General features: G+C 47.4%; 1 protein-coding gene across 1 annotated transcript in view; it reads right to left on the bottom strand.

The window, feature by feature from the left end:
* LOC146209432 (uncharacterized) overlaps positions 1 to 23,021 on the bottom strand; it is a 39,491-nt gene extending 16,470 nt beyond the window's left edge. The window contains exons 1-10 of the mRNA XM_084600294.1: positions 21,667 to 23,021; positions 18,520 to 18,652; positions 17,951 to 18,112; positions 9,965 to 10,053; positions 6,832 to 6,889; positions 5,880 to 5,986; positions 5,234 to 5,311; positions 3,520 to 3,622; positions 2,694 to 2,776; positions 440 to 484 (exon numbers count right to left, since the gene is read on the bottom strand). Of these exons, the coding sequence (XP_084456420.1) occupies positions 440 to 484; positions 2,694 to 2,776; positions 3,520 to 3,622; positions 5,234 to 5,311; positions 5,880 to 5,986; positions 6,832 to 6,889; positions 9,965 to 10,053; positions 17,951 to 18,112; positions 18,520 to 18,652; positions 21,667 to 22,815 (2,007 nt within the window). The 5' untranslated portion in view covers positions 22,816 to 23,021. The remainder of the gene's footprint in view (positions 1 to 439; positions 485 to 2,693; positions 2,777 to 3,519; positions 3,623 to 5,233; positions 5,312 to 5,879; positions 5,987 to 6,831; positions 6,890 to 9,964; positions 10,054 to 17,950; positions 18,113 to 18,519; positions 18,653 to 21,666) is intronic.
* Between the last annotated feature and the right edge of the window lie 2,267 nt (positions 23,022 to 25,288).

Below are 25,288 nucleotides of genomic sequence, written 5' to 3'. Positions count from 1 at the left end.
ATTGCAGGGTCTACATGGTATACTAAACGTACTGTATCAAGGTCCATCACCTTGGTAAAATGGAGCTTAAAAGCAAAAGTTTTCATAGGGTCAAGAACTGAAACTTCCCCATCATTGAGGAAATGGCCACATGGTGCTTCCTTGCATCCAAGCTTAAAATGCATTTTTAACTTTTCATTACTCCAAAATCCCTAAAGAGAACGTTCTGAATTACAATGCCTCGCCCCCAGCACACTGGGCAACCAACCAAAGCAAATGCAGCCAATTTCACAAAAGGCACCGAATAAGGGGCACCCATTAGTTCGATAAGAAGACGTACACAAACTAAAACTTCTTGAACCACAGAGCTCTACAACATTCAAGGTTACCAACAACTAGTGTCGCCATGACACTGGTTTCACCAGGAAGTCTGTTGCAAGAGCAAAAGGTGGAGACTTACCGCTTGCATGCTTGCTGCCAGACGATGGGACCGGGTGGTGAAGTGCTGCGCATTACAACACAAAAGAAATAGTCACTTTCCGCCTCTATGTGATAGTGTGAGCAACAAATCTTGGGAATGAACAGTCGTTCTCCAACAGCGTCAGCAAGGATTTTTGCAACCACACGTGGCACACATCTCAGGAACAATGCCTGGTCCTCCCAAGTGGTGAAAAAAAAAAAAAAATAAAAATAAATTAAGACAAGCAATGCAGATACAATCAAGCAGCACTGTTACGTCTCCAGCACTACACTCCTGTAAAGCCAGTCGCATTTTTTTCGTGCATGCCACGATCGTTTGGCTGTTGCCAGTTGAGAGCACTGCCTATCCATCGAGGATACTGACCTCAAAGGGCGTGCATCGCTTCTATGTCTCCACCCGTCACAACTTCAGCGCTGTTCTCGCAGATCAATGCCAACTGAGTAGTGAGGCCGTAGTCACGATTACCGTGCATTTACTCCACGGAACCAAGACACCTTTTGCAGGTCACACCACCAAAAAACATGTTCACTGCGCTGACATCCCCAACAGCCTAACACGCTGCTGACACGACACTTCCGCGCTACTTTGCTGAAAGCATCGCATTTTCCTTTCTGTGGCGGGTCCAGCTTTCCGAGCGCAGCCTTTTCAAGGGCACTCACTCCTTCTACTTCACTGGCTGCAACGAGTGGTGTGTGGAATCGTAAGTGACCGCATTCACCCCGAAAAGAGGCACCGTTGAAATAACCCTGCAGTGCCGGCGAAGTGATGTTTTCCGACGAAGATTCTGAATCCTAAATAGGTAGCCGGGCATACAAGACACATTCCGATGATCCACAAATTTTTGACCACTTTTTATTTTTTCTTTGCTTCCGTCTATAGTTATTCCTGGAATGGAACTTTGTCGGACCTCCAGGCGTGGTAAGATGCACGCTGCAGAAACTGACCCAAAAACGCCTTCTACAGGATGCCCGTGATCACCCACTTTGAGCCAATCAGCGGCCGCTATATTGGTCATGTGCCCTGACTGGCCAATAGGAGTACGCACGTTTTTTCTATCTGTGTTTACTGCAACCAGGACGCGCGAAGTGTCGCTCCTAGATAAAAAAGAGGGGGGGAGGGAGGGGAAGTTTGAAATAAACTTTCGAACATACCATGGGAGCTCACCATTTCCATGTTTTTCTTTTCTTTTGACTGAGATGTTTGCCATGAGTGACACACGATGGAAATCGGGCATCACTTTTCCTCAAATTAAAGTGCCATGCTCCTTGGATTAGACTGATTTAGCGTAAGAAATATCAGTATTTTTGCACGAAAATTTGTAGACAGATGCAGAAACATATCTGGGTAACGAAAATAGAGGCGATGAAAATTCGATTTTTAGGCCAATTTTAAATCCCACAAACCTAGGTCCTCCCTCAAAATGTGAGTGCCAAGTTTTCAACTGATGCAGTGTCATACACTGGCTGTCACAGCCTACAGGTAACCACATATCAGCATTACATACACTTTACCTCTGGCAACTGAAAAATGGCTAGGGCTTATGCTCGTGGAGTTGGTACTGACAATTATGCTGTGAGAGCTGCGATGGGGCCCTAAGGCTACATAACTGGGTACCTTTGATGCGCTTGGAGCCTGAGGAAAAGCAATGAACATAGAGAAGCAAACAAATGGCGGTCACTGCAGAAAGAAAGAATGAAAACAGCCAGCGAAAATGTAAGACTCGACCAATACTCTTTTCAGCCGGGATAACCTGAGCTACCTTTGATGGCCTCAACTTTCAACTCACTTCACACACAGAGCATAAATGCAATTATCACCACCAATGAGAGGAGAGATTCCCTGCTTCACTCTTCTTATGCAACATGTTGTATTTGGACACATTTATCATGACCAACCACATTTTTTTTTCTTTTGTGGCGCTCCTGATAGGACGAACGCTTTCATAAGACTACCCCATTTTTGCTGTTCCTTCAGGTTTGTTAAAATCCGCTTTATGCAACATTTTCAGATCCACCAAATAGCTGAAAGTGGGGACTATAATCCGCCATTTAAGAAAAGATGTGTTTGTGCTCCATGCCACCGCTCCACTGCCAGAGGCCAGAGGAAGTTGTTGCGGTGTATAGCCAAGACAAAGACAAAGTGTCCCTCCCAGCACTGCCATTCAGAGACGAGGGAGATGAGATAAATCAGTAAAACCACTGCCTCCCCTCTTTCTTCTTCCTAGCCACCTCACCTGGCTGTAATCCCGGGTGGAGTGGAGAACCACGTTGCACACGAAGCAGGTGAAGGTGGCGCCCGGAGAGCTCTTGGGAGGTCCTACACGTGAGAGCACGTTCAGCACACGTGGGCTCAGGGCAATAAGTCTTAACAAAGTAACCAACTGCATCTTCTAGAGAGTGAAACCAAGAAGAGACTAGATCCTTTTTTTATTACATCATGCAACGTCATATGCTTCTTGCCATTGGGTAAATGCTCATATTCTGAACACTGCAAACAGATGAACAAAAAAAAAAAAAAAGAAAAAAAAAAGAAAAAAAAAAAAGCACATGCCTGGACTCGAACCAGATAACCAGGTCAACACTGCAGAAACTCCACATCGACTTCAATCTTATATAGGTACCTAAAACTCCCCGAACAAATGGCATTGTCTATGATGTGGAGAACTTCAGGTGTTGCGAGCACTCTTCTGCACCACTACAGGTAATACAAATGCAGTGGTCATAGCTGCGCCTAGTAGCGCTAAATACTGCCCTTGTATCATCGATTTCGTCACTGCCATTAACGCAGTAAGTGCAACATAAATTGAAAAATCTCCACCCAGCCACAAACAATTCTGTGCCAACAAATTACCAATGCTATACAACATATAGTACAAGCATCTCTCACTAGGCTCTGACATTAGAGTTAAGATTCCACTAAATGCCATACCGGGCGGTCCATGCAGAGTAAACGATGGTTTCCACGTTCGTGCAGGTCCAACATTTAAGAAAGGTTTGAAAGGAAGAGCAAGGTGCCATGCCCTCACATGACATCACAAGATGAGTGCCCGAGAAGCCCACCTTTCATCCTGCTTGGTGGCAGCTGTGGTTTGTTGATGGGCCCTTTCTTGGCAAGCGTTGAACTTTTGCTAGCCTGGGCAGCGCTCTCTGCCTTTGCCGCTGCCTGCAGATGAATGCCAGGCACGAGCCGGGGGTGAAAAAAAGACCCACAGACCGCTTTGCCCACACAGTTACTTGTCAGGTCTTTTCATAACGACCCCATGTGCACTGGCACAAAAGCCAATGATGGCATCATGATCGCATTTTGTTAACAATTTCCCAGCTCTTCTAATGTCTCATCATCACCATCATCATCTATGTCCACCGTACAAAAAACCTGGTCCTTGCAAATATCTTTCTCTCCACCTCTGTTGCATCTTCCCTCTAAAGAAAAACGCCTCCATTACCCTGTCTCTGGGATTGTATTACATGGACTGCTTTTGCCCATTTATTTGCATTGACTTCTGCTGCGATCAGGATATTTATAATATAGAAAAGCAACTACTCTGTTTGAACCCGTAAAACAGTCATCCACTGGTAGGAAGAAGTTGCCTGCAATCCAGTTAAAGTGGTTTGGTTTATGGGGTTCAACATTCCAAAGTGACTCGGGCTATGAGAGACGCTGTAGTGGAAGGCTCTGGAAATTTCGACCACCTGGGGTTTTTTAATGTGCACTGACATCGCACGGCACACGGGTGCCTTGCTTTCCGTCTCCATCCATTCGATCCCGCATCCTTGGGCGCAGAAGTCGAGCGCTATGACCACTGCACCACCATGGCAGACTGGAGGGTGGCATAAAATGCAATACAACTACTATTAAAGCGCATGCTTTACACTTTAGAATGTCTCCAGGCCTTCATTAGGGCATGTGCCAATGTTGAAAGTTGAACATCAATATCCGAAAGCCGCAGCAGACTGAACACTACTAAGCCTGAGGCTTCAACTGGGGACAAGGCTACTTGTACTGACTATACTATACATGTGAAATTTTAACAACACTTACTGCATGTGCACAAATATTGACGCAGATACAGTAGAACAGCAATAAGCTTGAGAGCTTTCTTTTTGCCCATCACAAAGGCTCCCACCTTTAGAACACTAGTGAGCTCTGGATGAATTAAGCAAACAATGATTGCACTGTATCTCAATGCTGCTATGCTTACAAATATATATCACATACAGTAACTGCCAATATATTCTTGTGCCCTCAACAACTATCTAATAATAATCATAAACCTTACATAAAATGTTCATGATGTAAACATTTTACAACAGACACAGGGACCCACTGCCCTGCCAATTTCTCTGAACACACTTGCAAAGTGCCCCACCAGGGTGGCACACTGGTTATGGCGCTCGGCTACTGTGCCCAAGGATTCGGGATCAAACCCCGGCCTTGGCGGTCACTTTTCGATGGAGGCGAAAAGCAGGGCGCCCGTCTGTTGCGCGTTGTCAGTGAATGTTAAAGACCCCCAGGTCGAAATTTCTGGAGCTTTCCAATACAGCGCTCTCACAGCCTGAGTAGCTTTGAGACGTTAAACCCCACAAACCAAACCACTTTCAAAGTGAGAGGCTATCTTCACAGCCTTTTGGCATTAACCCAGAACAGCTTCTGACAGTTAATGCAGACTGCCAACTAAAGAATTCAGGAAAAGAATGCCATATTTGTCAGCTAAATCCCTCTTTTTATAACGGGCTGAAAATTTTTAACGAAGAAAAGAAGAAGAGCCCTCACTTTCTTTGTGGGATCCTGTTTTGACAGCTTTTCCAGTTCCTCGGCCATCTTGGCACGGTGCTTCTTGCCCTTGTAGTGCTACCAGGTACAGAAAGAAAAAAAGAAAAGAAAGAATCAAGAAAAACAGTCAATACAATGAAACAAATTTATGAACACTGTACAAGCCACCAATCCTGTGAATAGGGTTGTTTCAGAGTTGACCACAGTGCGAGAAATATTTAGCTGTTGGCACTCCAGCCGGCGGCTCAACCAGACCTTGTCTGCCGTACGAGCCTTCTGCCCATGGCACCGATTGTAGACGTTCCAGTGAAGCGCAAGGGGATGTGATCATTTCTGCGGCTTCACTGGGCCACTCGGGCCTAAGCACATGCATTGAACTGCACTCTGTTTGAAACGCCACCAAAAGCAGTTGCCATGAAGATGACAGAAACGCTAGACAAGGAGAGATATGTTTCTCACGTGCCCTGCGTGGTGTAATTGCTTAAGTTAAGGCGCTCGTCTGGTGATCGGAGGGGTAGGAGTTCGATTCACAGTGATGGGTAATGTTTCTTTTCGTAAAGGTTAAATAGAACTCACCGATATCCCGCAGAATCTCACGGGCACATGTTGCTAGCATTGTGAGTTTCCCAGAGCGTCTCTCACTCACCTCCTGGATCTGGTCCTCGCGGTGCGCTATCACCTGGCACAGCTCGCAGTGGTAGATGAAGCCCTGGCTCGGGAAGGGCTCGCTTTCCTGTGACTGCTGGTTGCTACCTGCATCCCCAAAACCGGTCCCCATGTGAGCATTGTGCTCTCAAAGCACCAGGCGTGTGCGTCTTCCTCTTCCCAAGAATCACAGCTTCGGCCAGGTGTTCAACACAGTTCATGACAGTTATGCGGGACAAATGAAAGTTGCCTTACTTTACCGGATGTAATGAGCATAAACGAGCTGGTTTAATCTTATTACCCAAGGCAGAAACAACCACAAAAGTGATAAACAACGAAAACCTTACCTCCAAGTGCACAGGAAAGAAAAACATAACCCTCCTACACCTAGATGCTCAAAGCGTGGCCTTCACTCACAATGCACACACATCAAAAGTACACTAAGACAGGCTAACACACAACGTACACAAACAAACAAATAAAAACAAACAAAAGCATGCACATATGTACGAGACTATACGTAAGGGCGCTGTTCAAAGTGCCCTACTTCCAAAAGATAACTGCTAGCAGTCACAACTACAGAAAGTGGTGACTTTTCATATCTTCATCTGGGGCAATCGAATGTGGCAAAAAGAGATCCTGTGCACGGTGAAGATTTGCGTGCTCTTTACGCTCCTGCTCAAACTGCCAACATCAAAAAACTTGCAATTTAAAGGCTCAGCAAGCTCCACAACTCGCAACCCTCCCGTTTCACTTCAAACAATGCAAATGGAACAACTAGAATTCAGTCTTAGCTCCCCCTCAAAGGCTCATGTCACAAAACCACAGGAGCAGAGCTCATAAGAAAAAAACAAACAATTAGATAGTTATGCATTTATATTGGAATCAGCATACACATACGCACACGCACGAAAACAAAATTAAAAAAAAAGAAAGTGCACAATGACACCCACCTGTATTAGCCTTGGCCTTGTCCGGGCGTTTCTCAGCACTTTTCTGCACTTTCTGCTCCTGGTTTCAGAGGAGGCAGCCAAAAGAGAGTCAAAACAACCACTCGGCAAAGGCAGCACACCGAGTAATGCAATTCATGCTTTGGGAAATCAAATAATTGCCCGCTAAGAACTAAACATATACTTGAGTAAGGAAACTGTGGTTGAGGCCTTACCACATTTCCGAATCGCTGAAAGGTAACTTTAATCATTTCATTGGATCACCTTTAGCAACGCCGACTTGTCATCAACTTACCCCCTGAAAACACCATCAAAACCACCTCCCCCTTCGTGCTACTTCCATTATAAATATGTTATGGTTTTATGATACAGTGTGAAATACATTCCGTGGCCGGTTATGGATGACAAAACCATAATGCTTCATAGATGGCCACGCAGAACAGGGCTATGAAGTAGCCTGCACCAGAACGTTAACGGACAAACACCTTAATTAACGAAAATGCAGGTGACACCAAATGGGGAATGCAGTTGCCATGCCGGCTACTGGTTCACCTCATCATCCAATGATATTGTAAAGAAAGATAAGTAGCACTCGATCAATGCGTTTCTCTTGTGCCAAAGTGGCAGTGAGGTAAATGACACGCGGTGATAAGCTGCTTCCCTGCCGGGTATTCGACATGTACCAGGCTTCAATCCATACAAATTCCCAGAATGCAGTAAACACCCATTATCTCAATGCTGTAGAGAGAAGACTGAAGAAGTTTGACGCTCGCGAAGTGTCTATATCCTGAGTTTACCGATCGTGCACAGTAAAAATGTTAAAGCTGCCTACACTTCCCAGCAAAAAAAAAAAAAAAAAATACATATATATATATATATATATAACAATAATAAAGAAAGAAAGAAAGAAAAGAAACAGACACATGGTTATAGATACTAACAAAATGAGTCCTAAAATAGCGATACGGCACAGCAACGAATGTGGCCAAAAAAGGGCGCGTGATGCGCACTGTTAACGCAACGCATGCAGTAGAAGTCGTCACAGTACAGACTTATACTTCAGAAGGAGGACATGGGAGGCATTGAAGCCCCGCTCCATTGTCTAATTCAGTTAGTTGCTGCCCTGGCAAACGGACGTACCACCCTGTGCTTACTCCAAGCCAAGTTGGCAGGCTTCCGCCAATCACACCAGAAGGACATCGACCACCTCTGCCTTCTCTTGTTTGAAAACAAAAGAATGCCAGCTTCAGCTGCACAAGCGCAGCTCCCGCTAGTGACAGGTGCGAGTAATAGCATCCTCGATCGCCCACACCAGTGCGCACCGGGGCACCCTGGTGTGCACCATCTATCCTCGATCAACTGCACTGGTGTGCACCCGCTGTCCTCGATCACCATAAGCGCCCCTTGCCGGGGCAGTTTTTCGTTGCCCCGTCACACACCCAGAAAATCCGTGGTTTGCAGGGGTGCAATCCCATCACGCACTGCGGGACGCGCACTGCAGAAAAGCCGCTTTGCCATGCTCAATGTGCTCACGTCTGCACGCAGACCGACGAGATTAAGAAAAATACTATGGATGGTTGTCGCAATTGATGTCGCAACTCCTGTCAAGATCATCTGGTTACGAAGACGGTATGAAAATCGACCTCACACAGTGTAAGCACAGTGAATGCCCGTAAGTCTACCAGTTTTTTCACCGAGCCTATCATCTGGCACCCCAACGATCACGAGCGGCAGTTTACGATTCCCTGCTTAACATAGCAGTGTGCAGAGCCTTAGACACGTCAAGCTTGTAACGTACGACATGTGCCTTTGAGACGTGAATTGTGATTTACATGCAGTTCCAAAAGCATTTCTGGGTGAGCAGGAACATCTGCTACAATGTGATCGGCAAAGCTCAGCGAGGCCCTCAGAAGACAGCTGAAGAAAACGCCCTTTCATTTCTTGTTTCTGAATAATCAAGATTGTGTGCGTTCTGGCATGCGGGAAACAGAAGTAGCAAAAAATTCTCCGTAATATTTGCCATAGCAGAAAGTACACTCTATATCATAATAGACTGTGTAGCCACTTTCATGACATCATTCAGTTCTCTTAGACATTGCCGAATGATGCCTCGTACCGGTGATATTGTTGCTTTTTACAACAGTGCGTGTGGGGCACGGAGTTTGGCGAGACTGCAGCAGACATTCAAATTCGCGCTCCAAAAGAAAGACGTCGCTGTATGGATGTTGATCCTTCTCAGGGTGCCACCGCCGCAGTGCACAGGACACCGCTCCGGTTTTGGGGCGCACCCAGTGCACAGTGATCGAGGATGCTATAAGAGATGGCAGCACCCGACACCTACACTTCGCGGGCGTCATTGGCGCTCTGTGGAACTGAATCCTGCCTTCATTGCCCACATACATCTGTTTTCAACCAGTCATCTGGGGAACAAACAAATTTTCGGAAACTCCCCAAAGGGCGGAGGCGGACAAAGTATAATGCAGTGCAAAGCACGAATGAGCAATGTGCACGGCATCATGACAGCACAGGCTATCCTCCCACTGGTTCACAGTGCAACCCGAGGGCCACACGAACCGCTGCCAAACGGCTCTTCTTCAGAGTTAGCACAGGGCAGATTCCCAGTGGCTGTACACTTCATGGGAAATGTTAAGACTTAACGAATGTTTTGATACAGGCAAAGTTAACAAGGGGTTTACTGTACCTTAACTAAACATCACAAACAAGCTTTTAACGCGGCATAACTCTTTTAGGGATGCTCAATAAAAACGCTATACAACGCCCCCGTAAATTTCATTATCGAAGTCAGTACATGGCTCCCAGCCTTAACAGGTAAGTGAAATTATATGCGATCAAACGGCCGCAGTATTCAGCAAAAAAAAATAATAATAATGCCCCCACTATTTGCTGGCAACAAATGACTGAATGATAGCATGCACAGCATGTGCAGAGGAACCCACTAGGTCGCCCCTCCCGTGGGAGCACACCTAGTGACAGCGTAGTGCAAACTGCAGTACAAACACTTTGGAGGCCATGCTGCCAAACCATTCATCCGGTGGCAGGTGGCGCGGGGTCTACAACCAGTCGCAAAGCCCTGGTCCCATGCCCAGCCCAAAGCGCATGAGTGGCGATTCTTTACCTTCCCTTTAACGGCGGCTCCCGGCTGTGTTGCAGTTCCCGCAGACGGCTGCTGCTGCTGCTGTGACCGGAGCAAGGATTGGACCTTGGCTGTCGAGCAGAAGGAAAAAGCGGTGGCGAAAGCCATGAGCACCTGGACGGAGCAGCGGCAAGGCTGCTGTGGCGAGCGGGCACACTCTTGCCGACAGGCAGGCAGAGAAGACTCCTCTGCAGAGGCCACACAGGACTCCCCCACCCACCCCACCCCCCAACCAAGGCCTACAAGTAGCGAATGTGCCCGTGAGAACAGCGACTCCCAAGCACGACAGTGCTCACCTAACCCCACCCTGCATTACTAGCAGCGGAACTACTTGCCAGTAGTCTACACCTGCACCTACAATGGCTTCTGAGGAGACTACTACCTAAGTCACGCTGCTCCATCGATGACCTCTGCATCACATACTTGAAACCACAGGCCATTGGTACGCGTAGACAGTGCACCAACTGAACCTTAACTACCCACAGCGGTCAGAAGTGCTGCCCAGCTTATAGCGAGCAGATTCTCCTTACTTATTACTAGATTACTAGTAATGTAGCCTGCACCGTTCTGAGCAAGGCTCTCGGTTGCGATACTCATAAACAGCTTTTTGGGCAGCTGGTCGTGCCGCTGGCAAAGCTACTACCCCCTACCCCCCCCCCCCCCCCCCTGTCGTCCTCCCCTCCATGCAGCAAGCCCCCCACCAGATACATTTCTGTTTGGTTTTTAACACTGTAAGGTCACACCCCCCAAGAGGAAGGTGCATCTTGGAAAAGAGGGGCTGGAACCTCTCCACCCTTGAGGTGCAGGTCTAAAGCATGAAATGCATAGCTTTCAAAGTTGGGTAGTCCAGCAAGCTGGCCCTGATTACTTGCTACGTCTAAGGTACGGCACCTTGCACCACGAAGATGCCCAGGGGTGCACTCCCTGACCTCTGCAACTTCTTCAAAAAGGCACCCACAGTCTTCAGTGAATGCTGATCATGCCTGGGTTACACTGATTCTCGCTCCATAAGTGAAGCAAGCCGTCCATAACCACCCGCCAGCTAGCCTGTGACCACAGCAGAATACCACTGACCAGTCAGTGAACTGCTCTGCTTTTGTCTCAAGTTGGGGCTTGTGCAGAAACCAGCCGCATTGTGCTATGGGAGACAGTCCCACGAATGACCGACGAACTGGTAGTCCTCACAGAGCTTAGCATACATTCATACAGAAGGACAGCATTTCATGCTTTAAAAATAAAGTCAGGTCCCGGGGAACAAAAGGCACAAAAACGGGCACAATGAGGATGTGCACCCTGCGTCACAAGACAGTTTTAGGAGGTGAGAGGAAAACAAATCCCGCGGCACTCCCAACCAGTTTTCGAAAATCCCTCGATCCGCGGCACCACACACCCTGGTTGTGGGGGCATCACCACCCAGGAGTCCCCAATGCCATTATCCCCAAATCTGTAAGAGAGCTCGCTGCATGGTCGTGGCTAGTAAACACTTTTCTTGGCCAAGCCCCTACTCTGCAAGGCCAAGCGGGGCTACGAATTTCACTCACACGAAATGGGACGGGTTGCCATCTCTGAAAAAGGGCCCCAGAATCAGGCACTTGTGCCCCACTCACAGGACTAGTGTAACCCATCTTCTGAACAAAACAGCCCAGCAGCAGGTTACACACAAACACTACTTGCCAACCTTTAAGTATGGTTGCGCTCAACAGAAACCTGCATTTGCCACGCAAAAGGCATCCTGGTTTCTCGGAGTTTGAGAACTACACTGTCGGGCGCACTTTGAGAACGCATTCCTTTAGTTTCTACGGCAGTAATAAAACCGCTCTCTCGGTTAAAGAGAAAAGACCTTTTAAGAAAGCTAACTAGATGCTCGAATAAAAACTCGACACCAGCAACATCCTAGCAGCAACGTTAGGCTATGCTGCTCGAGTCTTGTCCGCACTTCCCCGCTGCCCAAGATTTAACCTTTTGTTGCCAGAGCAGCTTGACTGCTCCGAGACACATCTGTATCTTTAGACATGACACCCGTGACAGAGCGTCAAGTTCCGGCAAACTTTCATCAGCTGTCCAACCAGCCCACAATTTACACAAGAGCTATGTGTAAATTGCTGCAAAGGCTATGTGACTGGTTCTGACAACCGAGCTCCTCATCCCATACGCTCTGGGCTTAACGAGCCAACAAAATCTGAAAAAGACAAAAATATACACAAATGAGCTACACCCATCGGCCGACACAAAAGGTGGCCCCGAGCCCACCCAGAAAAATTTTGTGCCGTCCAACCAGCAAAAGATACATTCCGCTTCTTACAATATACTTCAGCTTGTTTAGCATATGTCCACGAAAGGCAGTTCCGAAATGTAGCTATCAAATGCACGTATTATGTTGGCTATCAAATATGCATATTATGTAGTGGGAAAGCCACTGAGCACTCGTGCCATGCACAAGGCCTCAAGGGTGACCTAATTTTCTACAAGAAATTTTTTAAAACTGCCGATTTCGTGCCTCTATATTGACCCACAGTGCTGAGTCACTGCCTGAATCCGTGCAAGACATCATCTAACACATCTGACAGCAGTAGAGCGCAATCGTGGGCTCGCCAGCACCACAGCGAAAACGGCAGGGCGCTTGCCCAATTCTGCAAGAAATTGTGGTGCACCTCCTTTTCCACTCTCTCCTCTGCTGTCTAGCCAAGACAGGGAAGGAAGCGGCAGCAAAAGCGTAAACGATAGAGCCAGATTTGTCTGGGACACTTTCGTTAGCTAAGCACAGTATTGGTCTGAAATTAATATTTTCCTTGCTGGGCCCAGTGTGTCAGCTGAGAGGAAAAACACAAAGGCCATTTTAGGTCCCCAACACCTGTACTGTAACATATGCCAGATGAGAAATTTTTGCCGGGGCATAATAAGCAATTCGATATCTATCATGGTTAGTGCCCCAATTACATAGAAGCTGCACCAAAATTTTCCCATTGTTCTGAACATGACTGCGTAAAAGAACTGCCTATGAAAACAAGGCCACTGGCAGCAAGAAGTGCCCCAAGCACCCAACCTAAGGAGACATTGAGCTGGCAAAACTTGACAAGCCAACTAATCACCGAGTTGGTAGAGCCCAGTGCTGCCAGCACAGCACATTTCCAGAACTGCCAGCCCCCAGTACAATCCATTCAGCCCTAGCAGGCCTCATGTTTAGCGGCACATAGGTGGGTGACGCAAACTATCACCACCTTATTCCACCTCTAATAGCACTTCAAACCACTCATTCCGGTGGCAACGTGCCACTAAGCTTTGTTTCAGGAATGGGTCCTACCATAAATTTCGACAGCATAGCCGCTATTCATCTATAATGCTCAGAAAGGCATGGTTTTCCAGAAACATTTCCTTCCACTAGAAATAAAGATGTCAGAAAATAGTACAACTTCCTTTTCCTGTGACAACATTGGGTGGAAACAAATGCACCTGTCGCAATGTATTTGCACAAGATGGCTAGTAGGACTATCCGCAGTCTCTAAGTGCCACAATTATGCATTCACTATGGATCAAACTGAATGCATCACTTACACCTGAAAGGAAACACGACGCTTGAACGACATGGCACTTCTGCCCACTCTGCTCGCGCCCCCCAGTGTCATAGAGAGCGGACTATCCGAATCCCAACCCTGAGGCTCCAACTGCAAGCCCCAGATGAAATGCCACCTCTTCGCACAAGTACCCAGTGTGCTGCAAACAACGACCCCTCATACAGCTGTGCTTTTTTACACATTGAAAAACCACAGCTAAAAGGGTGTGGAACACCCTCTATGGGCCAAGACCTCAAGAACTACTGGAAGCACACGAAAACATGCAATCCAATAAGGCTGCCCTGGTTTCTACAGTGAAACCTCGTTATAACGAACAGTTAAAAAATCGGAAAATAGTTCGCTCTATCCATAATTCGTAATATAAAATATCGTAGAAAATACATGCAAGAGCAGCAAAATTCAATCAGAGAAGGCACAGCAACTCGGAGGGTGCCTACTTGGGTCACATTCATTTATTTATGCGCAAAGAACTCCGTTATCGCGGCCTGCTCATTTGTGTTGATCGCATTCCGTATCACACCCTGTTCCACAGTTTGCAAACACTCAACATGGGCAAACCCACTGCTCTCAATAGCACTGCAGTGGAGGTGCAGTAAATCCAATGCAGCAAGCGCTTCTTGTGAAGTCGGAATGTTCTCATCGTCTACAGGGTCAGCCTGAGCTTCCTGCGGGATGTTCAGAAACTTCCACAGCGATTTCGGCATCCGTCAGTACAGCCGTGGTCGCCGCGATGTCATCGCCGCCTACAAAGTCCTCTACAATCATTGTTGCGGGCATGTCACCAACAAAACGCAAAAATCGTTCCAGGTTCATCGAGATCGCGGAGCTCTGCTACTGCTTCGTCAAAATCGTCCCCATCGTCACTTGATGCACGGGCCTCTGCTGGAACAAAATCTGCGTGCCGAAAGGAGTTGGCAATCGTTTCGCCGCTGTCCCATGCCGCTATAATGCTCCCAGCAAGTCGATCTTCAAGTCCTGCTTCATAAGAAGCTTCATAAGAAGAGTGTCAATTAGTCTCCTCTTGTAAACTGCCTTGAAGGCCCTGATTTTATCTTGAGCTTGGTCTTTAACGCCAGTGCCGCTCTTTTTTTTGACGTTCACTACCATCACAGCACTACGCACACCACACTCGACACGACGACCGACGCAGCCTCCGCCGAACGCTACGACGGCCACGCCGCTGCTAACACTAAAACCAAAAAACGCGAAAGATGCAAAAACCAAAAATGCAAAAGCAACAATCGATCGTGCCGCTGCCGCCGCCGCTGCTGAAGCGGTACTGTCAGCGATTGTGAGATACGAACAATTTCTTATGGCCTCCGAGATCACCTCCGCGTGCACAAACAGGCGCGCGGGGGTGATCTCGGAGGCCATAGATTTCTTTGGCTGTCAACTCCCAATGCTGTCGTGGCATCTGTGGCGCTGTCAGCGCCTGCGAGGTAGTCCTGAACGTTTGCTGCGCCGCACAACACACAAGTAGTGCAACGAAGCCTGTCTCCTGCTATTAAAATGAGGTAGTGCTTGGCGTCGCAAAGTTTGTAATATCCGTTTTATGCCGAACCGCGTCCGCTATGGGAAGTTAAAAATACATGTGTTTTGACAAAAATATTTTGGAAGAGTTCGATATATTCAATAATTCGTTATATGCATGTTCGTTATATCGAGGTTTGACTGTAGTCCCACCTTCATCCACTCAGTGTGAGCACTATAAAAAAACCCATACAAGACACCCGAGCAAGAGGCAATCTTCTGTTCCATGTCTCTGGAGCGTCTTTAAAAAAAAAAGGCTGCACCGATTTCTTCTCAGGCACATCACATGCTCCCTCTAGACCGACCAGCCGTACACCTTAATGTTCAGACATGAGTTGCAGTTGCTCCAGTACGACTACCTGGGGTTCTTTAACCGAGGATGAAATGCTTGTCTACAAGTTGCAACTTCAGCATTGAAGATTATAAAAAGTGTGCCTTCAGCAGTGCAGTGACAAAAGGGACTGGCATTTTTAAATGCAATGAAAGGCTCAGTTGGCCAGCACAAAACTAGGCTCCGAAGTGCAGTTATTCTAAAGTTGGTACAACAGCAGCTGGTAAGCTGAGCTGCGCCAAATTCAACACTTAAGCTCACGTTACATGGTGGACCAAACTACGGTTATCCCAATAATGGCAGCTATCACGAACCAAGCTTGGCGACCTTGGTTTGCGTCATTAACCGAGGTCATGGCTGTGTCGGTTGATGGAAGCTGCTTGCCGGTGCCCAAGTGCGCAAAGCATATGAGCTGGTCTGCTTCAACAATGTATTCGCTTGCACACTATATCATGTCTGTAGACCAACACATAAAATAGGCAGTGTCTACTGTTTCGCCCGATATCTTCGGTTATGGCTGACGGCCCAGTGACTGCGTACTGCAACTTCATCCTGTCTCAGCAGTATTGTTTATGCGTCTTGTTGCTGAGCAGAATATAAAAAAAAAATTGGTTGTGGTTTAGCTCTGGTTAAACCTAAATGAATTGCAAAAGCAACGGCAAAAGCTTTTTTTTCCTGCTACATTATTCCCCTATCATGTCATATCAGTGTAAGATGCTACATTATTGGGGACACTTAAACTCGTACTTCAAAGGTATGACGCAATAGCGTAGGCTACCAGCCCACATATAAAGCCACGCTTCAACCAATCCATACGGTCGTGCCTGCATGTTGTAGGGGTAACGAGAATGCAAACGGTTCTGGCAGGCTGATTCTGATATCACCCTCCCATATGAAAGGAGTGACCTGAGTTGGCAGCTCCTGCCTGCGACATAGGGGTAACGTGAATTCAAATGTCATGGCAGGCTGAATTTTTATGAGGAGACTGTAGCTACGCATCTTCACGGCGTAGCTGCAGCCACCCAAGGTCTCGCTTTGGCTGTCGTAGTAATGCTTTCGGAATAAAAATGTACGGCCTTAGCTGTATCATGAGAGTACACAAGTCCACAACGCTTGCAGCACCGAATGCCGCGAGCTGGCTGAGCTACGTTATATTTATCGCGGCAGTAGAGCCCACTCAGCATGGCGGACAGCGGCACGGTGCGTTACCCCCTAGTTGTCGCTAGGCCTAAATTCTTTAGCTTCAAAGCAGCACCGGACGACACTTCGGAATTGACCAATGCTACCATAAATTGCCTGCTGATGAAATTGCCTTATTGTGAATCCCATTCCGTCCTAGCAAACGAACAATAGGGTTAACTTTGGCGACACATTAATCGCACAGCTAGCGTACACACAGAGCGGATGGGCCGTGACGCACCAGCTACGGCTAGCTTGAGCAAATAAAAATTACAGGGTCTCTTAGATGTCTCTTAAGAGGAGAACGGCGAAAACGTACCTTTCCTGTCCTATAATTTGCCTTCCATCGTTAGCCATTTGTCGGCATTCGTTGCAGTGCTACATATAATTATAATTGGTTTACAGGAAAGGAAATGCGCAGTATCTATCACACACTCTCCGGCAAGTGTGTTTGGATGGTACACTGTCGCTTCTGTCGCGTGGCGTTCCTTGGCATGCGGTCAAGCGTGGCATTGCAGATGGCAGGGACGCGTCCTGCCTTGATCAATCAGAATGCCGCAAAAGCGGGACACACTTTGTCCACGACAGCATGAGTCATTAAAGGCTTTCGGCTTAAAGCTTACTTATATTGTGGTTATCGCTCTTACCGGCAATCCAGAGCTGGTCAGCAATCCTCATGGATGCTTCATTCTTGATATACGGCTAAATATTCTAGACGCTCTGAAGTCGGAGCAAGCAATCCGTCGTATTGATGATTCTCTCACATACGGTGTGCAGAAGGGGCACCACAGTTATGTATGCGGTGGTCGAGAAAGCGCAGCCATTGTGCTGCATCATCAGACGGCACTCCAGAAGCCACATTGTAAAGAAGATATTTGTAAATACAGCTTCGTTCCGCAGATTACCAAGTCGCTTTGGTTGCTGTACTTAATGGGAAATAGCCAACGTAACCGGGAACAGCAGAGAGCTGAGTGACAATAGCAAACCACAATTGGCAGTTAACCATGGTTCAGTTCGCTAATCACGGTCAAGCATAACCATGGTTAAGCTGACCCCATAACTAGGGTATTACTTGTCAGTGGCAGCTGATATGGTTAGCCTACTTGAGATACCAGACACCATGACATATCAGCAAGAAGTGCAGCCCTCCCTGCCAATTGGAGCTGCTCTTGCTGGTGTTTCATGCAGTGATAAAACCAATTAATTTCTATGCACAACACAAAAGATAACTGATAGAAGGCGCACCGTACTGAAGTGTTCCATGTTGATGCAGATGACTTTGAGCTTGTTTGGCTTGCAACACTGAAATCTCAATGTGCGAGCATCCCTTCCCCAATCAAAATGCGTGGCACTCACACTTTGGGAAGTGCTGGCCGAGCAGGTGTTCAGAGTACGAAGGGTGCACGTTGAGCGCATTGCTGAGGCATGCGTGCCGGTCTGTCTGCAGGTGGCCCACCAGGTGGTCCTTGCAGGGCACCGAGATGTGGCACACCCGACAGCTGAACTGTCCCAACTCCTCTGCACCAGGTGAAACCCCATTGCAAAGTGCTGCACACAGCTCGAGCATTTATGAGACTCCCTCAAATCACGTCCTCCAAAAACTACCTCACTTAATGTATATTCGAAAGTAAAAGTTACCTCACATGAAAAATCACCCAAAGCACAATTGGCTTCCACAAAGATTAGGAAGGCTTGTGAGGCAAACTTGAAACATAGTTTCCAAAAAAAAAAAAAATTAAGCACCTTGCCCATGAACGTAAAAAGTTAGGTCAATGCTGGCTCCAACAAGTTAGCTAGATTTGCACTGACAGGTTTCAATGCTAGTTTTCTGTGCCAAGTGGAAGCAGACAGCCAGGAAAATAGGGGGCATGAAAGCATGGTGTGGACAGGAGAGGTAGTAACAACATGGCGTGCATAGTACTCACTGTTGAGGCCCATGAAGTACATCCAACGGAGGCGCTTGTTATGACGCAGGCTCTCCGTGTGGCAGTCAAACTCTTCGGGCTGGTCCATCTGGACGTTGCAGAGACGGCAGCCATACGATGGCTTCCCCTCCTCCTGCAGACAAGAGTTGGCACCAATCAGCTGCAGCGCAAACTTCATTACCCATAAAAAATCCCACTCTTTAACAGATTTGCAATGACCTATCTATTCTTTCACAGGCCTAACTAAATGGTGTCATTTTATTTTTGCGCTCCTGAGCAGCCGACTAGTCAATTTCCTAACCGCGGCTTCTTTTACTCCGTTGCCACCAGAAACAATACAATCATCTGGCTTCCGATCAATCAGATAAGTACCCCAAACAATTTCGGTATCATTGAAAAAAATCGATATGCCATTTCTATTCAAAATTTGAGCTTTTAGGATTCAGCAGTAAATCTGAGAGAAGTATTTTACGGCCCGCATGTAACAGCGACACATGCGGACTTTTTTGATTCAGCCAAGTATCATTAAACCAGCTGCTTGTAATGAGCTGTCCTTCGATTGATCTGCTAGCTTTTAGTTGGTTCCTTGTGACGAAGCCGGCCCGGACCACAAGCGTTCATGAATGTCGCACATATTTATGTGCCAACGACCAGAAGTCGATAGTTACTGCCCACATAGTTACACTTTTGATGCAATGGTCTCTTGTCTGCATCGTACACACTTTCCAGATAGCTTTATCTCTCATCCGTGATTCCTATTTAGTTCCCATGACATCGGTGCTAGCATGAGGTAGTGACAAAGAAAACGGACACACGAGAGCAACTGAGCCACCAACTGCACCAGTGAGAACAGGACGCAAAAATCGCTTCGGTTGCGCAGTGACGTCAGCTATGGTAGCTAGACGAGTAGGTCTGCCGACCGGCAAGGTACAAAGCATGGTTCCTTGTGCCTCCGCTTCATGACGACAAAACCGGCTCTTCTGTTATCCGCCCGGTGTTCGCCGGCAATTGTGTGATACTTGTTGCAAGTATGTTGCACGTTTTGCTAACATCAACCTTGTTTAATAGTAACACTGTTACAGGCCCACTCACACGAAATGTTATTAGAAGCTTACGCTTTTGCGGACTAGCACTGAAACAATAAACAGACGACAGCTAACTTTTTTGCCGTCTGCTTGCCCTCTGTTGTAGTTTGTATGCATGCGCCATAGCGAAGCAAGTGCTGCTCTTTTCTGAGGAGCAATCGGAATGAAGACATAAAAAAGACGCACCATACTGCAAATCTGGCTACAAGTAAAACGAGGCGGGGACCAAAAACTTCTGTGCGCTATACCCCGAGATCCGGAATTGTTCAAAAGGTGGGAGCTCACTCTTCATAGTGCCAACAGGAGGCTGCAGCCACAATCCGTTGGGTGCGAGTGCCCTTTGTGCAAACAGTTTATCGAACGGGACAAGAAAGGAGTCAGAAGTATGTGTGTTCTAATACACTATAACAGAAGGCACCGTTAATTGTTTGCCTTCCACAGTCATGCAATTGGCAAATTATTCTGTGGCTTCTGTTCTGCCAACGTTCCTGTTTACATGTGAAGAAAGGTGTCCGCTAAACGAGAGACAAATTCAACAGGCTGCCTCAGAAGCAATTGAGGCTGCCAGAAAGGACATCCACGACCTGCATGAAGCAATGCTGGACGAGGCAGTGGCTTCAATCAATGCCAGACGAGGCAGTATCACAAGTGAGCGTGAATGGTATGAGGTGTCCCGCAAGTATGCATGTCCAGTTGACGGTGTTGGCTTGCAGGTGGCCCACAAGTCACACGATTCAATTCATGTTTCCGCTGATTGCGTGTTTTTGACTTGTAGAAAAACCAGACAGATCCGTTTTTGTAAAAGTAATATTCCTGAAGCACTGAACACCAGAAAACCAGCCACCGTGTCTGTGCAAGGATTGATGCAAGGTACCGCAACATAGAATTGGAATCTCACCGTTGAAAAATAACCCCCCCCCCCCTCTCCCACAAGCCACGAAAACAAAATATCAGAAGTTGACACACCTGCTTTGAACAGGCTCGTTTTCACCTGTATGACACCTGCTTTGAACGACGCACTCGTTTTCATCTGTATGACACTTTGTTGACTTAAAAACATCATCGTTCCACACTTTCTGTAGTTCAGCTCTGCTCGTTTTTCAAACAAGCTAGTACTTTCATTTACTTTTATTTATTTGCGATCAACCGATCAACACTGTCATAATATATTCCGACATGGCCTTTTGATGGTGCAGGACATTTCATGAAAAAATATCGAGAACAAGGAAGTAACAAAGTGGAATTTGGAGTTGCTTACCTGAAAAATATGGTATTAAGAAACGAGCTGAATGAACACATTGTTTTAAACTCTGCTCTCCTTTCACTGTTGTAACTTTTTCATGCCTCATTCTAATTCCCGGAATACAGACTCTCCTAAATATTCATTTGTGATTGAAATGAGGGAAGCAAGTCGCTTCGATTCGTACGTGGCGACGGCAGGAAAGAATGGTCACGAACCATGCTTTGGCTGGTGGCGCCGGCACACGTCACGAAAAAAGGCACATGTGAGCCACACCGGTCAGCACACGTACTCATCTAGCCACCGTACGTCAGCTCTGCCGTCATGTGAATACTCCCTGTACTGGGCTACGGTGGAGCTTACCCCATCACAGGTTGCGATAAATTAGAAAACTATGAATGTTCCCTCGACATTTCGCATCTGAAATATAGCCACTAAGACATTAACGCAAGCCACCTGTAAAAGTGCACCTTAAAAGAAGTACCCAAGATGCCTCTTCGCTGACAATAGTGCAGCAAAAGACTGATGGCAATGTTGTCCCCTTTCACTTCGTGTCTAATGGCTTTCATGCACAATCGAATTTTTAATGTCCTGCGTACAATATAAAGTATATCAAATGCACGAAAAATGCTAGCAATTACAGCATGCCACTCCTAACAGCCTGACTGGTCTACTGTTATTTTACGCATACACTCAATAACCACAGCTCTTATTAAACGGGTGGGCTTGCAAAACATGCTTTAAATGCCGCTCAGCTTGAGCAGTTCTCAAAAAAGTAGGTAACAAGTGCATGAAGCAAGGCTCAGGCAAGCCGTAACTCACCTGACCCGAAGCCACGGAGTCTTGAGGCGCCGTGCCGGTCGCCTTTGCGTCTTGCAGGAGCCGTTCGATGAACAGGCGCACCGAGCGCTGTATGCTGTCGCGGATCGACACCGTAATGGTCTCGGGACCGTCCAGCTCGACGTCGGGGCACAACTCGGACAGCCGGGTAACCTCCAATGTCTCCTCTTCTTTGTCCTCTTCCTCTTCGGCCATCACAAAGTCCCGATCGGACGGTGCCAAATCGCGCACGATCGTCTCGCCTTCGCCTTCAGCAGCTGTCGCCTCTTCCTCCGGCTGCTGTTCATCGGCACAGACACCGTTCTCACCTCCGTCTTCCGCTTTCTCTTCTCCAACCGTGGTGGCTACCAGGCCGTCTTCGCCAGGACGCTCAGCACCGACCGGATCCGACTCGGCGGCGTCACCTTCCAGGCCCACTCCAGCCTCGCCGTCCACCTCGTTGCCGTCCGCGTCATCGACGACGTCGGCGTCCAGGCACTCGCCGTACTCTTCGCCGTCAGCGTAATCCGCTCCATCGTCCTGCCAGCCCTCCTCGGCCGCTTCATCTTCCGCAGCCTGACCGGCTTCTTCGCCCATCTCCGCATTCCTCTCGGCGTCCAAGTTCTCCGCGTTTTCATAGTCGCCTTCGACTTCATCGCCTCCTTCCTCCGCGGCAGGATTTTCGCCGTTCTCGGCCTCGGCGGCATTGTCCGCGCAGTCTTCTTTCGGATCGGCCCCCGCCTGTGCCGCACACGCCTCAGTGCCAGCTTCTTCGGCGTCGTCGTCGTCCGCGTCGAGAACCAGCGCTTCGAAGTCCTCTCCGTCCGACGCTTTGTCGCCCTTTGGATCAGCCTTTGTCACCGCTTTAGCGGCTACGTTCTTCTTGGCGCCAGCTCCTGTAATGGCGGCGCCGGTCTTCGATGGCGTAGTCCGTGTCGCGGCGGGTTGCTTCGCGGCGGGTTGCTTCACAGCCCGCGCACCGGTGTCGCGTGCCGGCTGCGATGGTTTCTCCGCAGCAGTAGTGACGGCCGCGTCTTCAGCGGCGCTGGACTGCGCTCGACCGTTGCCGACGGTCGCCTCACGACCCGCTGATGGAGACTCTCCTTTGCCCCATGGCCGACCGCGCCGCGCAGTGTTTTTGCGCGGAGGCATTGTTTGTCTATTGACAAACGAGTGAATCGTAACTCCGTGAGGTTCAAAACTTCTCACCTGTTGAGATGGGCCAAAGGAGCTGGTGGCCCCGTGAGTAGAAAGGTAGCACGGCAGATGAGCAATGCAACAAAGATAAGGTCTACGGCGGCCGGTGCCCAGAAAGCCGCGTCAGCGTCACTTGTCGTATGGATTGGATTGACTAGCTGCCTATGTGATAAAAGGTGCTGGCATTTTCAGCCAATGACGCTTCGCCGCGCCGCCAGCGGTTCGCAAGCGAGGCGAGTATGTTTTAAATTCAAAAAAACTATCCACTGGCCTTATGTTTCAAAATTTTCAAGTGATGTTGCTTCAGAATGTAATATTTGTCGCGCTATACATGAGAAGGACACAAACTGTCCATAACGTATTTGATGCTACAGCTTGTGTCCGAAAATAGGCCGCCAAGTAATGCTTAAAATTTGAAACTGCTGCAAGAACTAGCTCCAACTTGAGATAGTCAAAACTTCCCGGTATTCTCGCTGCAACTTCGCCGAGATTTCTAAGCACCAAAACCATGCACATATGTGAACATTTATGTGGCAAGACGATATTTGTACATCACCTATATATGTTATGCTAACGCTTGTTCACTGAAGTAATTAGTCTTCGTGCCGAGCCAGTTTTTTTTTTTTTTTTCTATGTTTGCTCGAACACTAGCTGGCTATGCAGCCAAAATAGCCTCGAAAGCCGTTCTGAAGTTCTCCAAGTATGCTCTTACTTTCTACCCATGACTGCATCTTTAATTTCACCGCCTCCGTGGCCAACCTGCATATAACAGATGTTATGCGGTAAGCGGCCTGTATTATTTTTAGTGCATCCTATCTTCTTTCCCTTTATAAATAAAATTCATTTGACTCTGTAGCCAGCTGTCCGGAATTGCTTATTCGTTATGATTGCTTCCAAAGCTTTTAATAATTAACGCTTCCTTACTTCTTGGACCAAGTGCATTAATTAGCTTGATCGAAATTTCATCTTCTTGTAGCTGCGCTTTTAGGAATATTTTTCCGCCTTTTGCCCCAGAGCCTTCAACCCCTCTTACATACGGGAAACTAATACTATACTTCAAATTAGAAAGAAAACGATACGCAGAACCGCACAAAGACCTCAGCAGACAGGAGGCAATAACCTGGCGGAACATGCAGGCTAGGATATTCCCAAACCTAGCAAGGTACCACAAAATCTGGCCCGAAAAATTCAAAAATAACCCATGCACTGCATGCGGTGAAGTCTCGGACATCCTTCACATGATATGGAACTGCAAAGAGCAATTAGAGAAATATAAAGCTCGAGCGCTCAGCCAAGCGGAGGTGGGAGGCAGAGCTGGCCTACACGGGTCTCTCTGAATAGCGCAGCCTGCTCACCAGGGCCCGGGAGACAGCCCAGGCCAATGGTATCCTGGACTGAGGAAACCACCCACGCTATTCCGTTAAACAATTAAAGTTTACTCTCTCTCTCTCTCTCCCCAGTTTAGATTGGTCAGTTCTAAGTTGCTTTGCATTCACCCTTTAAACAACTTCCCTCTTTATCTTGAATCCGTTCCTGCTTTCCTGCTTTCTTTGATGCTTCCAGAATTTTCTTGATCCGCCTCTAGTAGTATCGTGGATTTCAGCCATCCAGCGATCGGTGGACATGCTTGGTTTTACTTAATTTTGGACGAGGGCCTGTATATCCAGTTCCTATTGTCAATGCGATTCCCATTTTTGGTCTATTTCCTCCTGAGATACCTGTGATTTCTTTGCCTCTCGGTGTTCCCTTGATGCTGCCCGTGGTTGTTCAATGGCTTCCCTGATTTCCTTATTCAACCAGCTCCGTGGCTTCCTCCTTCCATTCCAGCAATTTGCTGCTTTAATCTTCGTAATTTTTCTTGTTATGTGTAGTTCTACCTGTTAATAATCCAAGTCTTCCATGGGGCTTTTCTCTACTGCTTCCTCTATGTCTGCTGCGATCTGCGCTATTTGATCGTCGTTTAATTTTGCGTTTAGTTTTTGTCTAAGTTCCATTTCTCTTTTCATATCAAGGGCCTCATCTGCAGACTAAATACGTTTATGATCACTTCCCAGACTACACTCCCTTTCGTCTATTTCCATTTTTGCGAGCTTGCTATGAATTCCCTGCAACATTATACAGTAGTCAATCGTCTGCCTATTCTGGAATTCCCACACGATTTGTCCGACACATTTTGTTTCTTTATATACAATAACTCAATATACAATACAGACGTTCTACCAGTGACGAAGGACGAGGTCAAGAAAGCACTAAAAACTATGAAGAGGGAGAAATCAGCTGGAGAGGATCAGATAACCACAGATTTGCTGAAGGACGGGGGGGATATCGTGCTAGAAAAACTGGCCACCCTGTATACGCAGTGCCTGGTGTCATCGACGGTACCGGAACCATGGAAGAATGCAAACATTATCCTCATTCATAAGAAAGG

This window comes from Amblyomma maculatum, chromosome 1 (genome assembly GCF_055883805.1).
Source record: "Amblyomma maculatum isolate TAMU_Amacu chromosome 1, ASM5588380v1, whole genome shotgun sequence".
Taxonomy (NCBI): domain Eukaryota; kingdom Metazoa; phylum Arthropoda; class Arachnida; order Ixodida; family Ixodidae; genus Amblyomma; species Amblyomma maculatum.
This window is presented reverse-complemented; position numbering and strand designations above follow the sequence as displayed.